This window comes from Phalaenopsis equestris, unplaced genomic scaffold (genome assembly GCF_001263595.1).
Source record: "Phalaenopsis equestris unplaced genomic scaffold, ASM126359v1 Scaffold001321, whole genome shotgun sequence".
Classification (NCBI taxonomy): Eukaryota; Viridiplantae; Streptophyta; class Magnoliopsida; order Asparagales; family Orchidaceae; genus Phalaenopsis; species Phalaenopsis equestris.
The window spans coordinates 301,209-315,729 of NW_018165760.1; the positions used below are offsets into that span (position 1 = coordinate 301,209).

At 35.6% G+C, this 14,521-nt stretch overlaps 1 protein-coding gene across 4 annotated transcripts in view; it reads right to left on the minus strand.

Moving 5' to 3' along the window:
• The window catches only part of LOC110034000 (leucine--tRNA ligase, chloroplastic/mitochondrial), a 162,253-nt gene that overhangs the window by 96,062 nt on the left and 51,670 nt on the right, over positions 1-14,521 (minus strand). For all 4 annotated transcript variants that reach the window (XM_020738211.1, XM_020738210.1, XM_020738213.1 and 1 more), the window contains 2 exons: positions 4,078-4,339; positions 3,778-3,972 (listed from right to left, as the gene is read on the minus strand). In XM_020738211.1, coding sequence (XP_020593870.1) covers positions 3,778-3,972; positions 4,078-4,339 — 457 coding nt within the window. The remainder of the gene's footprint in view (positions 1-3,777; positions 3,973-4,077; positions 4,340-14,521) is intronic.

A 14,521-nucleotide genomic window follows, 5' to 3' on the forward strand; every position in this document is an offset into this window, starting at 1 on the left:
TATATATATATATTATAAAAAAACCCAAGGGCTGATATATTAAAGATAAAGATACAAATAGGTTTGTATGGGTGGGCCGAAACACCCAACTCATACAGTACAACACACAAAAAATGTAAAAGATTGGTACATATAGAAATAAAAAGAAACCCAAAAAATACCCGGGCGCTGAAAAAATGTGGGTCATCTCAATTTAGTCTTGCCTCTGGCTCTCGTTCTCGGTAGTGATCCAGTTAGCAGATTGGTCAGGTGCTGACCATTACCCGTAGTAACGAAAGTATCATCCATAAGACTTCTGAGCTCTAGTAGATCTTCATTCTTCTTCTTCCTCCTGGAAGTGTAAACCTGTCATTCCTCAGGAAAATCCGTCTGATGGGGTAGAGCTGAACCAAAAGGAACAGTAGTACCCACAATAGGTTCTACAATATGAGAAGTATGAGTTATCGCTACACCGGTTACTTCTTGAAAAAGTGGAGCTGCGAGGTTCTCCTGATTATTAGTCTAAAAACTATAATTTATAGGCAATAGTCCATCAGAATTATTTTATATGGAGTTTGTAGGTGTCAGCAATGCATCACTCGCAATAACAGTAACAGCAGTGTCATGGGAGTGGTCCTCAGGTGCAACAGACACCTGTCTGATAGTATCATCCTCAGGTGGAACTAAAATGTCCACAGCTGTGGAGTTAAACCCATCCTTATTCACTTGACCCTTAGATTTTAAATTAGGATAAAATTTGTGACATTTAGCAAGGATACGACCAAACATCTTACAGTAGGTACAATATGGAGGTTTGTGTTTCGTGTTTATGACGATTTGTTGTCAATAACCATTATAGGTTGTGCCCAGCCAGACTTCAGTAACATCTAGTAAAGTAATATCCCTTTCCACGAGTATTCTGGCCACCGAGGGTCTAGTTAGGTTGACAGTGGGCAGATCTAGTTTCAAAGGATCCCCAAGAATGGCTCCAATAGAGCAAAGAACCTGATGGTGAAAAAAAATGTAGCTTGAGACCCGATAAACTAAACCATACCGGTATAGTGGGAGTTTCATGATTTGAGTCGAAATTAGGAGACCGCTTGAGTAGCTTCATAGGTTTTCCAGCAATGTTAAGATATTTTTTTGGAAAAAATCCGAGTGTAGTTTTCAGGCACGGTTAACTGAATCAAAACATGTCTCTCATCCATGAGCCCCACTTTCCACTTTTAGCTTAAGTTCATCGACTCTCTTTCTGATAACCTCCATAAGAGGGTGTCCCCACTGAAATTTTTCAATAAGAGCAAACTTGAATTTTTCTGTCATGGTAGAAATTTCTGTTTCAGAGAAAAAAATTGCATATTTTTCATTTTTCCTGCTTCCCTTTTGAGTAAAAGAACAATTATCTGTACTCTCACGAGATTCCTTATAACTTGAGAGGAATCCCACTGCGGACTCTACCTGAGGGTTACCCACCACGTGAGCAAAGGAGACTTTGTCCGGCTCAACCAAAAAAGGAGGCACCATCATAGCAAGGAGAGCTGTCGGAGTTAAGCTACAGCAAAGTTGTTGCGGCAGGAACAGTGAGAAGCTTCACGAGCAGAACGGAAACGCGAAGCAAATTTGAGACTCATCAAGCAAACAAACCCGGAGCGAGCGATACCGAGAAGACTCGTCGAGCTGAGAGAAGACGAACGCCGAGCAGACTCGTCGAGCAGACAAAGACGGACATCGAGCAGCAGAACGCCGACCAGGCGGGCGAGAGCCGACGAAGCAGAAAGGTAGAGCGACAGAATCAATGGCGATCGCCATTCGAAACCCTAACAGAACAGTCGTCCGCCATATTATACATACATATATATATGTATGTATGCATGCATACATGCATACATGTATATATATGTATATGTAGGTACGTATGTATGTATATATATATATATATATATATACAGAGAGAGAGAGAGAGAGAAAAGATTAAATGTCCCCCTCAAACTCATAAGGTTTTCATTCCCACTAATACTATTCCACTTAAGTAAGAATACAACAAACAATCAGCATTAGAATTTTTATATTTAAAATTCCCCTCTTATCACTTAATGAACCTTCTTTAGAATTATCAAGCTAATGAATAATTTTCTCCATCGCCTCATCCTCAATTGTATCAATTTTTTCCTCATTTTTAATCGAAGCCATCCCCTTCTTGTCTAATCAATAATAATCAATAAAAATAATAAAAATATTTTAAAATAATTAAAGTTCATAGATAGAACTTCAACTATAAAATCCTAATAGATTTTTTGTCCATTTTGCTAGCTAATGTGTGATACATGAGGTTAATATTTAAGGTATATTTATATTATTTTTTTTTGCTTTTCTTAAAAATAAAAATTGCATACCACCTCAAAAAATTGAGGCAAGGCACATCTCAGTCTAGATGAGGCACGAAAGTCTCGTTGTAATTTTTTTGTAAAATGCATCAAGGTACACCTTATCACGCAACTCTAAACAAAAATTAAGCCATTATTCAACTTTAAAAACGGAATAAAACCATTAAATTACCATATATTAATAATAAATTTATCAATAGCTACAACAAAATATATGTAAATTACATTAGATTCCCAAGGTTGGCATCTTGTACTAGATAGTTCCATGTTATTAGAAATTTTAATCCTGCTCATTTAACATAACTAAGCATGAAAATTTCATCAATGATATATTGAAGATATGGCAAAAGGCATGAGTGATTTAGGCATGTATAATAAACAATAGAAAATACACCCATAAGATGGGTATATAGAATTATTGTTGAAATACGTAGAAACCTGTGAAAAAAACAAGAGTTGCGCATAATGAGTTTAACCCCACACACATCACTTGGTTGGAACGATTGGAAGATGGAAATTCATACAGCCACCCTACATAATTGGAATAAGGCAGATCATGTCAATGATTTACTACAAAAAAAAACTTGGGGCTCATAATTAGTTACTTGCTTGTTTATGAAATTCATGCATCTACTGCATTCTATCCCCTTCATCCCTTCGTTTCACTATCTCGTTAACACACCAATGCTATAAACCCACCCCAAGATGAGGTGAACAAAGATGTTATAAGGTTTCAAGGCAGCAATCCCTTCCCTTGCCCCATCCTCTATGTCCTCCACTCAATTTGAATGATAAATTTGGAGTGTTTCCTAGATAATTACTTCCACAAAAAGATAATTTTTCAAGATTCACAGGGCATGTTATAACAGAAAAGATCTAATAGTGCTACCAGAAAAAATTGAAATCACAAATTAGTGTTGAGAAGCTGGATAGCATATTTTTTTTTAAAATGTGGACCTCAACAAAAATAACCCAACAGCTTCCTGGACGTAGAAGCTGCTTATCCTAAAAATTCTGCGAAAAAAAGAAAAAAAAAACCGATGCGGTCCTTTTTCTTCTAAAATACAAGATATGCGAAAGATTGCACATTGAACTCATAATCAAACTAATCAGCCGTTCAAACTTCTTGAGAAAAAACCAATGCAAATTAATTAGTCCTTCAAACTTTTGGAGAAAAACCAACATAATAAGCAGTGTAGACTTCGAAGTGTAAAAAGACGTATGGAATAGAGAAAAGCTAAGAATGTCTAAGAAATGAATTCTGCTTTTCTTTATATATCAATTTTGTGTATTAAATTTCGTTTAAATATATCAAATAGTGAGAAGAAAACTCCAAATTAAATAGTGAGAAGAAAACTCCAAATTAAATCATAAGAGACTAACTGTACATAGATTTTTATCATCTGAAACATACCCAACTTGTGGCTTTAGTCAAGGGTGGCTCTCCCGTACCAGTAGGTGTAAAATCATCCAAATAAGGCAATTTCACGGGCAGTTCATTTTCTGGAAGAGGGACAATTTCGCCAGTATCATCCAAGAAAATAACCGGGAAAGGTTCTCCCCAGTAACGTTGTCTAGAAAAAAGCCAATCTCTCAGCTTATAATTCACCTAATCAAAGAGAATGTCGATCAAAAATCTACGTTCAGAATAGAACAATTTTGCAGATTTCCGTAAAAAATTAAATTTCCAACTTAGGTGTATGTATAAACACACCTTTTTCTTCCCATGACCTGAACTTTCAAGCCAATCAACGACTTTAGAAGCAGCTTCCTTGCATGACAATCCATTGATATCCAGACCAGACATTTGATTTGATGAGTTTATAGCAAAACCATCCCCAGTATATGGCTCATCAAGCACATTACTTGCTTCAAATGGGTTCAAAACCTTAATAATTGATATATGGTATTTCAAGGCAAACTCATGGTCACGAAAATCATGTGCTGGGACAGCCATTATTGCTCCAGTGCCATAACTGTGAATTAAGGTTGCAAAATAAAACTTCTATTAATGCAATGTCTGCAAGGCTTCTACAACATAAATTGTCTTCATCCATATAGGAGAAAAAATTGAAGTGATAGGACATCATGAATATCACTACAATAAATAATAAATGAAAGCTTGTAATATCCCATTATGAAAGTAGTTGAAGCATAAGAAACAACATTTTAAATGAGTAAAAGCCATAAATGATATGGATTTAAGAATCAAGACAGATTAACAGTACAACCTATTCATACATATATACAACAATGTTGCTAATTTGCAAAAGGTTTTCAACTTTTTTTAACATGTAGGGAGTGAGTAGTTCAGAGACATAAGACTGTAAAAAATCAGGTCTTCTTTTTTTTTTTTTTTTTTTTTTTTTTTGTTTGGTGGGGGTATAAAGGGTTGCGTTAGCTAGTTGATAGTCATTGCAAAACCTTTTCGAAAAATCATAACATGGATTTTTAAATCATAGTATAAATATGAGGGTGCCCGTAAAAGCGATGCATTGTATGGCTTGAATACATTGAAAAGTGTATAAGAATCGCTACACCGACGTCTAGGTATAATGTTAAATAAGTAAGGATTCCTAAATTATGGATGGATTCGAGCAAAATAGTTACTCTATAAAACTAATATTCTGAAAAGATTTTGGAATATAGATACTCTCACGAGTAAATTAATAGAATTAGTAGATATTATGGTTCACAAAAAAATAAATATCTTATGCATTCAAAAAATTAAATGAGTTGCAGAAAAGACTAAGGGTTCGTTTGATTTGGCGGTAGGAGTGTGGTGCGGGGGTTGGCCGCAATCGCGGTTGTTTGGGACAGCTTCCCGAGTGTGGCGGGACGTCCTTTTAGCTAAACGCGGGCCGCTAATCAAACCCCGCTACCCGCATTCGAGTGATGGCTTTTTACTCGGGTTACTCCTTCGTGGCTCCTGCCCTAATTTCCTTTCCCCCTATTCGATGTCGAACCCCCGCGCTCCTCTACAATTCGATGAGGCCATCACTCCCTGTCGCTCTTCTATTCGGCGAAGTCGTCGCTCGTCGCTCCTACCTCCCTGATTCTGTCCCAAACTATCAGGTATCCTCTTCTTTTCCCAATCTCGCGATTCACATGTTGGTTTTTTCTAGCTGTCTCTGTTGGGGCATATGGATTCGGTGGTTCTTGTGTTGGCCATGATGACAGCGTGTTGTGAGTGGTTCCTTGTTTGGCTGTAGTCAAGGAGTTGGTGGTTCGAGGACTTTCTCTTCAACATATGTGAATGCTTATTCATTGTATTTGTGATGTTTAGATTTGTAAATGTTGTTCGGTTGTATAAATATGAATGTTAAATTTTCTTGGTGGCTCGATTTTGGGTTTGGTAAGTTGTATGAAAAATAAAATTGACCTTTATGGCTTGGGGATGATAGCAATCTGATATTAGATATTTTTGAGTGAGGGTCAATATTGGCTGTGAATACACATCATTTGGGTGGTCTGCATGACAATCTAACAGAAAAAAGGAAAAAAAATGATTGTAGGTGCGGCTTGGACATTCTTATTGTTCTTTGGAGTTCTTGATTGTTGTGGTTTGGGCATTGATGTGAATCCATATCAATTAGGTGGTTGTGGCTTGGGCAAAAGTTTTTATTATTGTTGTTCCTCTTTCAACTTTATCTAATTGGGCAAAAGTAATGGAAAAGTGGCTTATTGAAATGAATATAGTTGTAATCATTGGAAATTGTGCTAGCAGAGTGGATGTGGATGTGGCTTGGGTGGCTATGGCTTGGGGTTGTGGATGTTGCTTGGGGTTGTGGGTGTGGCTTAGGGTTGTGTGGGGTGGTTGTGGTGTGGGGTTATGGGTGGATGTAGCTTGAGTGGATGTGACTTGGGGTTATGGGTGGATGTGGCTCGGGGTTATGGGTGTGGCTCGGGCTTTATGGCTTGGGGTTGTGAATGTGGCTTGGCGTGGCTGTGGCTTGGTGGTGGATGTAGCTTGAGGTGAGGGTTTTGTGGAGGCCTGAGTTGGTGGTCGTAACTTGTTTGCTATTATTCATGTTGTTTCAATTTGTCGGGCCTGGTAGAGTGCATTTTCTCTTGTGTAGTTTTTTTCACTAATCTTGTCAAGGCTCTACTTGTTTTGGTTGGTGGTTCTTGCATTGGTTGTGGCAATGGTGTTGGGAGCATTTGTGGTTATAGCTTTTGTGCATATGGTTTTGGTATTGGGTGATGGGTTGTGTTGGGCATATGATTGTGGTTTGAGGCATGTGGTTGTGGGCGGGGCATATGGTTTTGGTTAGGGGTGGTGAGTTGTGTTGGGCATATGGTTTTGATTGGGGCATGTGGTTGTGGGCTGGGGCATGTGGTTGTGGTTGCGGTTGGTGGGTTGTGTTGGGCACAGGGTTGTGGGTTGGGACAAGTGGTTGTGTGCTGGGGCATGTGGTTTTGGTTGGGCGTGGTGGTCGTGCGCAGGAGATGGTTGTGGGTTGGGGTGGTGGTTGTGTTGTGTTAGAGCATATTGTTTAGTGTTGGGCTAGTGGATGTGAGTTGGGCTGATGGATTGTTGGTTTGTGCATATCTTGTTTGATTTTTATTCACTTATCTTTCTTCTTATTATCACAGCAATACAATGACCAAGATTAAAGAGACTGTTACACCCGCATGTTAGATAGAAAAATAAAAATAATATTCTGTGAGATTTGCCTCAAGGAAATAGATCTTGAAAATAGACCCACGACCTTCTTCAATAAAGAAGGTTGGCAAAAAATTATCAAAAAATTCAATAAAAGTATAGGCAGAGAGTACGAACAATATGAAACTAAAGAACAAGTTAGATCAACTCAAAAAGGAATGGAAAGTTTGGAATAAATTGAAACGAGGATCAAAGGGTTTGGGGTGGGATCAGTTGAAACGAACCATTGATGCTTCCGAGGAGTGGTGGGTGAAAAAACTTGTGGTCAATTTAATTTTCATTTAAAAACTGAAGTAGATGTTATGACTTTATAGGTGGTGTCAGTTGCAAAGAAATTTAAACTCAGCGGCCTCAAACCTGACTTAGAGGAAAAGTTTAATAAAATGTTCGAAGGGGTCATGGCGACTGACAAATATGGTCAATTTAATGTGTCTTAATGTGGTGAGTATCTCTAACATGCACCTTAATGTGGTCAATTTAATTTTCATTTAAAAACTGAAGTACATGTTATGACTTTATAGGCGGTGTCTGCTACAAAGAAATTTAAACTCAGCGGCCTTAAACCTAAGTTGGAGGAAAAGTTGATAGAATGTTCAGAGGGGTCGTGGCGACTGGCAAATATGCATGTGACCCTAGTGAAATAAGTTTTGGTGGCAAGCCCAAGAATTTAGCTGTCGAAAAATCAGGTGATTCCAGCGAAGTACCCAGCCTAAAACGCCGTGAAGTTGAGTTCAGTAGCCATACTAAGCGTCCTCTGTTTGAGAATAAAAAGAAAGATGGTGTTGCTTATCTTAGAACCCAGATCTCATCTAATGGCTTCTCCCCCCACCCCCCCCCCCCCCCCCCCAACACAAGCCGATTCACTGGATACGGTTCTGGAAAATTTGAATTCAAGTAACAAACATTCGAAGGAGTTTTATTTGTTTGTGATAGAATTGCTTAAAGACCCGACCTGTAGTGAATTTTTCGTGAAGATGTCTGAGGGCAAAAGGTTTTCGTAACTACAATATTTACAACCACATGAAGATTTGAGACACTTTTTTTAATTACAACTGCTTGGGACATTTATGTTGGTGTGTTATTTTAATAATGTTGTGGATATTTCATATGCTTGGGAGAATTTTCTGTTATTATTACTATTCCAAAATTTATGTTATTTGTGCTTCAACAATGTTCATTATGTTATTTGAGCTTCTTGGAACATGGTTGTATCTAATTTATTAAAGTTTTTGTATCAGCTACTACAATATACATCTATATGGATTCAGCAGAGAAAGACATAGAAAGAGAGCTGTAGTAGTACGATAGATCTACAAATATTACAATAAGTACGTAAATCGTTCCCCATGCTTGACATCCGCATATGTTAGAGACAAATGGGTTGGGGAGTTGTTTGTTGGATACTTAACGAGATTCAGCAACATGTTCTGCATGAGACAGAAAATATTTAATGACCTTTGGGCGGAACTAAACAGATTTCATGGACTTCATAAGTCATCGAGGATGATTTCACGAAAGGAATTGGCGATAACAATCTACATATTATCCAGAATGAGTCAATGTGAGGCACAATGGAAAGATTTCAACACCCCTCCGAAATGATTAGTAGATACTTCTCAGTGAGTTTAGAAGCATTTATAAGCTAATCTTCACAAGTCATATAACCCACTGATCCTTTGTTCGAACGGACTCTTACGGAGGTTTCACACGATGCACGGAACTTGTCATTCTTTAAGGTAACAATTCAAATTGAATGCATTCAATTTTAAAAATGCATGTCGTTCATTTAAAACTCGTTTTCATTTGAGTAGGATTACATTGGAGCAATAGATGGAACCCACATTGATGCACAGGTTCCAAACAATGAGAATATCGTATTGATCAAACGTTGCGGGTCCCTTACGCAAAATGTCATAGTTGTTTCCGACTTCAACATGTGTTTTACTTTTATAATGCCCATTTGGGAAGGTAGTGCGCACGACAGCAAAATTGTCAAAGCTGCAACGCGAAATAGCCACCGTAACTTCCCACATTCTCCTAAAGGTACGCTCGAGCCCCAAAAACTCTCGTGTTTCTTTAACCTTATACTAATTATGAAATATATTTTAAATAAATATTATTTTGTTGATGTTGGATATCCATTACAGCAAGGATATCTCAAACCCTATCACGAGACAAGATATCACATACCTGATTTCAAACGAGCTAGCAATGTAACAAGCGGCAGAAATAAATTGTTTGATAAAAGGCATTCCTCCTTGCGCGGTGTCATCGAAAAGACTTTCGAAGTTTGGAAGAAGAAATGGGATATACTCCACAAAATGTCATTTTACCCGTTTCTCAAATAGGTGAAGATTGTGATTGTAACGATGAACCTAAACAATTATATTTAGTGGCACCCTTCCTGCAACGACATTAACTTTCGTTGGGCTGACGAGGATCAAGAGCATGCACCGCCCGCCCGAGGCATTTGAGTATCACATTGAGCATACTCTATCACGAGTTGAGAATGATCCTTCCATTGTCTATAATAGAGAGTGGGAAAAAGCAAGCGAAATGGTGGAGTTAAGGGAACAAATTACGGATGCATTAGTAGGAGGCTGATAGGAGTATTTATAATTTATTCAGTACTATATATTGAACATTCAATACTACATTTCTTTCATTTAAATTAATTTGTACTTTACATTTTATATTTATGGTTTAAACTTTTTACACATTATACGTGTAATTTTTGTCTCATTTGCATTTCACCTTTTTTTGTGGGTTTGAGAGGTCAGTGATGAGACATTTGACAAGAACTTATTTTTCACAAGGTCTGTTGTCTTCTTATAGTGACTGATTCGTTGGTTGGTGTGTTGAGTTCTCTAAGGCCTCACGCCTGCAACAAATTGTAATTAATTACTTATTTTAGCAATTTCAATTTTTGTTATGACTAATGGATTATTTTTTTTATCATTCACGAAAGATGAGCTCTAGGTTTTCAGGGACCTCTCGACAAGTGTTGTGTCGCTGTGGAATGTCTCCCCTACTAACATCACGTCGGCCACATAGCTACGGGAGAAAGTTTTACATGTGCCAGCAGTGGACAGACGGTTCAGAGAAGTGTAACTTCTTCCGGTTGGCAGACAGTCCGGCAGATTCCACAGCCGATAATGATCAAGGTTTGATGGCATCCCCGAAGGACGACGTAGCTCGAGACATACGCCGAATAGATTTTAAAATTAATATTATCAATTTTTTAAATGTAATTTTCATGCTTATTTCTTTTTAGTACACTTGGTACTCACTATTAGGTGAGGTGTATATTATTTTTTTACTATTCTGAAGTAGTTTTTTGTTTCTCAAATATCAAATATATTACTATGTTGTTTTGTTGCAAACAGCATTACTGCACAATGTCAGAATGTTATTTATCCAGAAACAGCTGTCACGTAGTTACTTTCAAACAGTCAAAAACAAACAAGCAGGAAGCTTTCTCGCAGCAGCTACCCCAAACAAACCCTATAGAGATTAATAGATTAGGTTTTAACTTTTAATATTCAGGTAGAAGTTGCATTAGAAATTTTGTATAAAGAAAACGCTTAAGAGATTAATAGTTTAGTTTTAAAATTTCGGTATTCACACGTGAGTCGTACTAGAAATTGTGTATAGATAAAAATTTGAAAAAAAAAATATTATAAAAATTAAAAAAATTAAACAAAGAATTATAGCCCCAAAGATTGTTGATTCTAAAATTTTTAATATTATGACTCCTTATGCTCCTCTGACATAAATATTTGTTCAAAAAAAAAATTTTTAAATGAAAGAACTAATACAAATGGCGACGCTTGAAGAAAAACTTTTTATTGGAAGAGATTTAAATGAACATGTTGTAGAGTGATAAAATTTTAAAAATATTAATGATGGCTATGGTATTGGAATTATTAATGAAAAAGGCATTTAACTGTTAATGCAAATAGGGCTGTCAAAACGGCTCGTTGTTTGCGAACAGATCATGTTCGGCTCGTTAATTTCGTTCGATAAGTTAACAAACTGCAAGAAAACATCAAAATATCTTCCGTTATGGTGCAACATCACCAAAAATAAGTATAAAATCTGATGTATTAAAGTCCCCCAAAATTACATCTTACTTGTCCTAAAGTAACTCCTCTATTACACAAAAATATGACTTATGGTAAAGAATCTAACTTCTAGACTTTCATTTTTAAGTTCTCTAAACATAATAGTATAACTTAAGAAAAATTCAAAACAACTCCAATTAATACTAAAGGTGCTAGGATATTCAGTAATTAAATCAAAGATTTATAATCTTCTATTTCTTCCAAAAAAAAATTGCAATTTGTTATATTAAAGTCATTTAGAAAATTTATATAAAAAATAACTTCATAAAACTTTACTAATCATTAAGCTAATACTCAGATAAAAAGTTAAGAAAATGTGTCCAAGTATTTTTACTTAAGTTGAATCAAGTGTAGTCAATTTTTAATTAGGCATCTCCTCAAGTTTTTCCCACATCTTTTTTTTTAACTTTTCAGGATCATTGTTAATCCCCTATTTCTTTTCTTTCTTCTTCTCTTTTTTTTTTTTTTTTATGTATCTGAGGATTACTAAATTTGAATAGTCTTTAATGATTTTGAACTTTAATATCCTTTTCTTAAAATTAAAAATTTTTTACATTTCTTCACTTAACAAATTTATATTAACTTAAAAATTTCATAAAGTTTAGTTCTTTTCTTTTTACATGAATTTTTTAAGATTTTTAATACTTCAAAAATACAAATTCCTTTACTAAAAATAGAAAAACATAGTTTTATTCTCTTTTAAAATATCTTAGTCTCTAGAATTAACTATATATTTAGAAACATAAATATAGTTATCCAAAGTTAACCCCTAATACCAAAGGTCATGTTAAATTTAAAATTTTTGAAAAATATAGTTAATTGAGGACAAATAAAATTCAGTTCTTTCTTTTCTTTTTTAAAATAATTGTTCTCCCCCCCCCCCAAAACTTAATTTTTTTTAAAAAGATTTACATGAAGAACTTCAAAAATAAAAGGGTGAAAGAAAGCATTAAATACTTAAAGAAAATTCATTTCTCTTGAAGATTCTGATTTTTACAAATAAATTCTGAAATACTGCAGATACTAATATAAAAAACTACGAGGCTTGAGCATTAAATTGCACATAATATATATATATATATAATTTGCTGAGAAAAAGTTAATTACAATACATATAACAAAGTGTTGAAACTAACAATAGTACTAAACTAAATTCTAAAAATGAAAACAGTTTTACACATTAAAGTTTCACATTACAACATAACAATAGAGTCTCAACAATATCACAAAACAAACAATAGAATCACAAAGTATAACACAAACAAATAAACAAATAAAAAGATCACCATTCATCATCAACATCTAACTTCTGCTGCTGATATGGAGTATAAACAGGGTGAATAGGGAACTGAACTGCATGATCATCCCTCAAGTATTTCACTAAACCATCATCATAAGCAGCATCATATTCAAATTTCTGACAAATCAGATCATCTGTATGAGCATTTATGGCCTCCTATGAGCATTTATGGCCTCCATGTTTATGGCCTCCATGTTCTGCATCCTACGATCCATCCTCAAAATATCTCCCTGTTCAATCATCTGATCCAATAACTCTGTTACTAGGGTCACTTGAAGTAGGCTCACTAAAAGTAGGGGTCCTAGTAGGGGTCCTAGAAGTAGAAAAGAAGTAGAAAGAATATCCCTGACCTTACTTCCAGATCTCCAATCAACATGGGACTCATAAGTCTTAATATTTGCAGGCCCAATCATTCTCTGAGGCTCAATCCTCTCCTGATCAGGTCTGAAATCAACTCTTGCATGCTTACAAAGTGTATAAATGAGAGCAGGGTGTGTCAATCCACCAATCACCAAAATCCACCAATGGTCTCTCCCAAAGCAATAGATCGAGTGTTCATATAAATGATAGAGCCTACATTTATATTCATCACTTGCTAAATACAGTAGTTCAAGATGGCTCCATCATTGGTCACTGCACTATGATGGTTTGTTAGAATCATCCTCCCATAATCATCCTCCCATCAGGCCTTAAATACTACATTTAATATAGAAAAAGGAAAGTTGACTTTAACTCCATTCTTTACTTTCCAAACCCCAACTCCATTCTTTACTTTCCATTCTTTACTTTCCAAGCCCCTTTCTCACCAGTCAGAAAAGAAATAACCTCGTCTAAGGCCTCATTTGTAACAGAGAATGAATGATACTGGAATCTATAAACATCTTCTAATTAATAAAACTCAATTATTTTTCTTGGAGTAAACTCCACCCTTTTTCCTCTAAGAAAAACAAAATCATCAGAAGCTTCCGAAAAGTTGGCATAAAACTCCATAATTATCTCAGCTATCGCATCGGCAATAAAATAGCAGAAGTTTTCCCACTGCCGAGCGATAATCAATCGTTCAACTTCTCCTCCCGAATTTTTGAAACCTCGATCCGAAATTACTTTCTTATTTTCTCAAAGACTATGAAATTGAGCACTAGCTTTAAAGTCGAAGACTATGAAATCAAGCACTATTTGCTCGTCATATTTTATTTTGCTCGTCATATTTTATTTTTCTTTTGCTCGATTTAGGTGTCATAAGAAATCTAGAAAAATTTGATAAAAATCCGAATAAATTCCAAAATTTTGAAAATGAGAATGAAAAGAAATTTAAACTTAAATTCACTAAGTAAAATTTTTTCACCAAAGCATTTCCTCAAAATCTCTCAAAAAAAACAAAACCTTCGGATCTATGCAATGCGAGAAAAATCTTTGGTGAAAATAAAAATTTTTACTTTAAAAATTTTTACTTTAAAGTGTTTTACTTTAAAGTGTAGCTCTTATTTAGAGAAAATGAAATCTGAAGTTCCTTTGCCTCTAGATCGCCTCAAATCCACCCAAAATCAAGCCCTAAGCGTAAAAACCGAAGTTTGAAGGTGACTTTAGGTGTAAAAATGGAGGTTTTGCGATGAAAATAGTGAATTAAAGAGTTATTACTGCTCTCGGGTCGAAGGCGTTGTCGGTGCCCATGCCGGCGCCGTCAGCGCTGAAGACCCGAAATTCACTATTTTGATTTTTTTTAAATTTTCAATTTCATTTTAATTTAGTCCAATCAAGGTGATCAAAAAGGTACTTAAGATCTCATACTGCATTCATAATACTCTGAAATTTCCTTTCAATTTTCTTCAATTTTTCTCCAAAGCAAGCGAACTTCCTATTGTTGGTGGTATTAATGGAGTTGAAAGATGTGAAGAATAATCCATCATAGCATTTAGTGCTTTATTTCAATTACCAACATACTAATCATCAATAGGGATCATGGGCTCCCATGATAGTAAAAATTTTTCCCAACTTTCATATGACACTTGAGATTGACTGCAAATCAGAAAAATTGTAGAACGATGCTCAAGTCCATAAATTGGCTCAT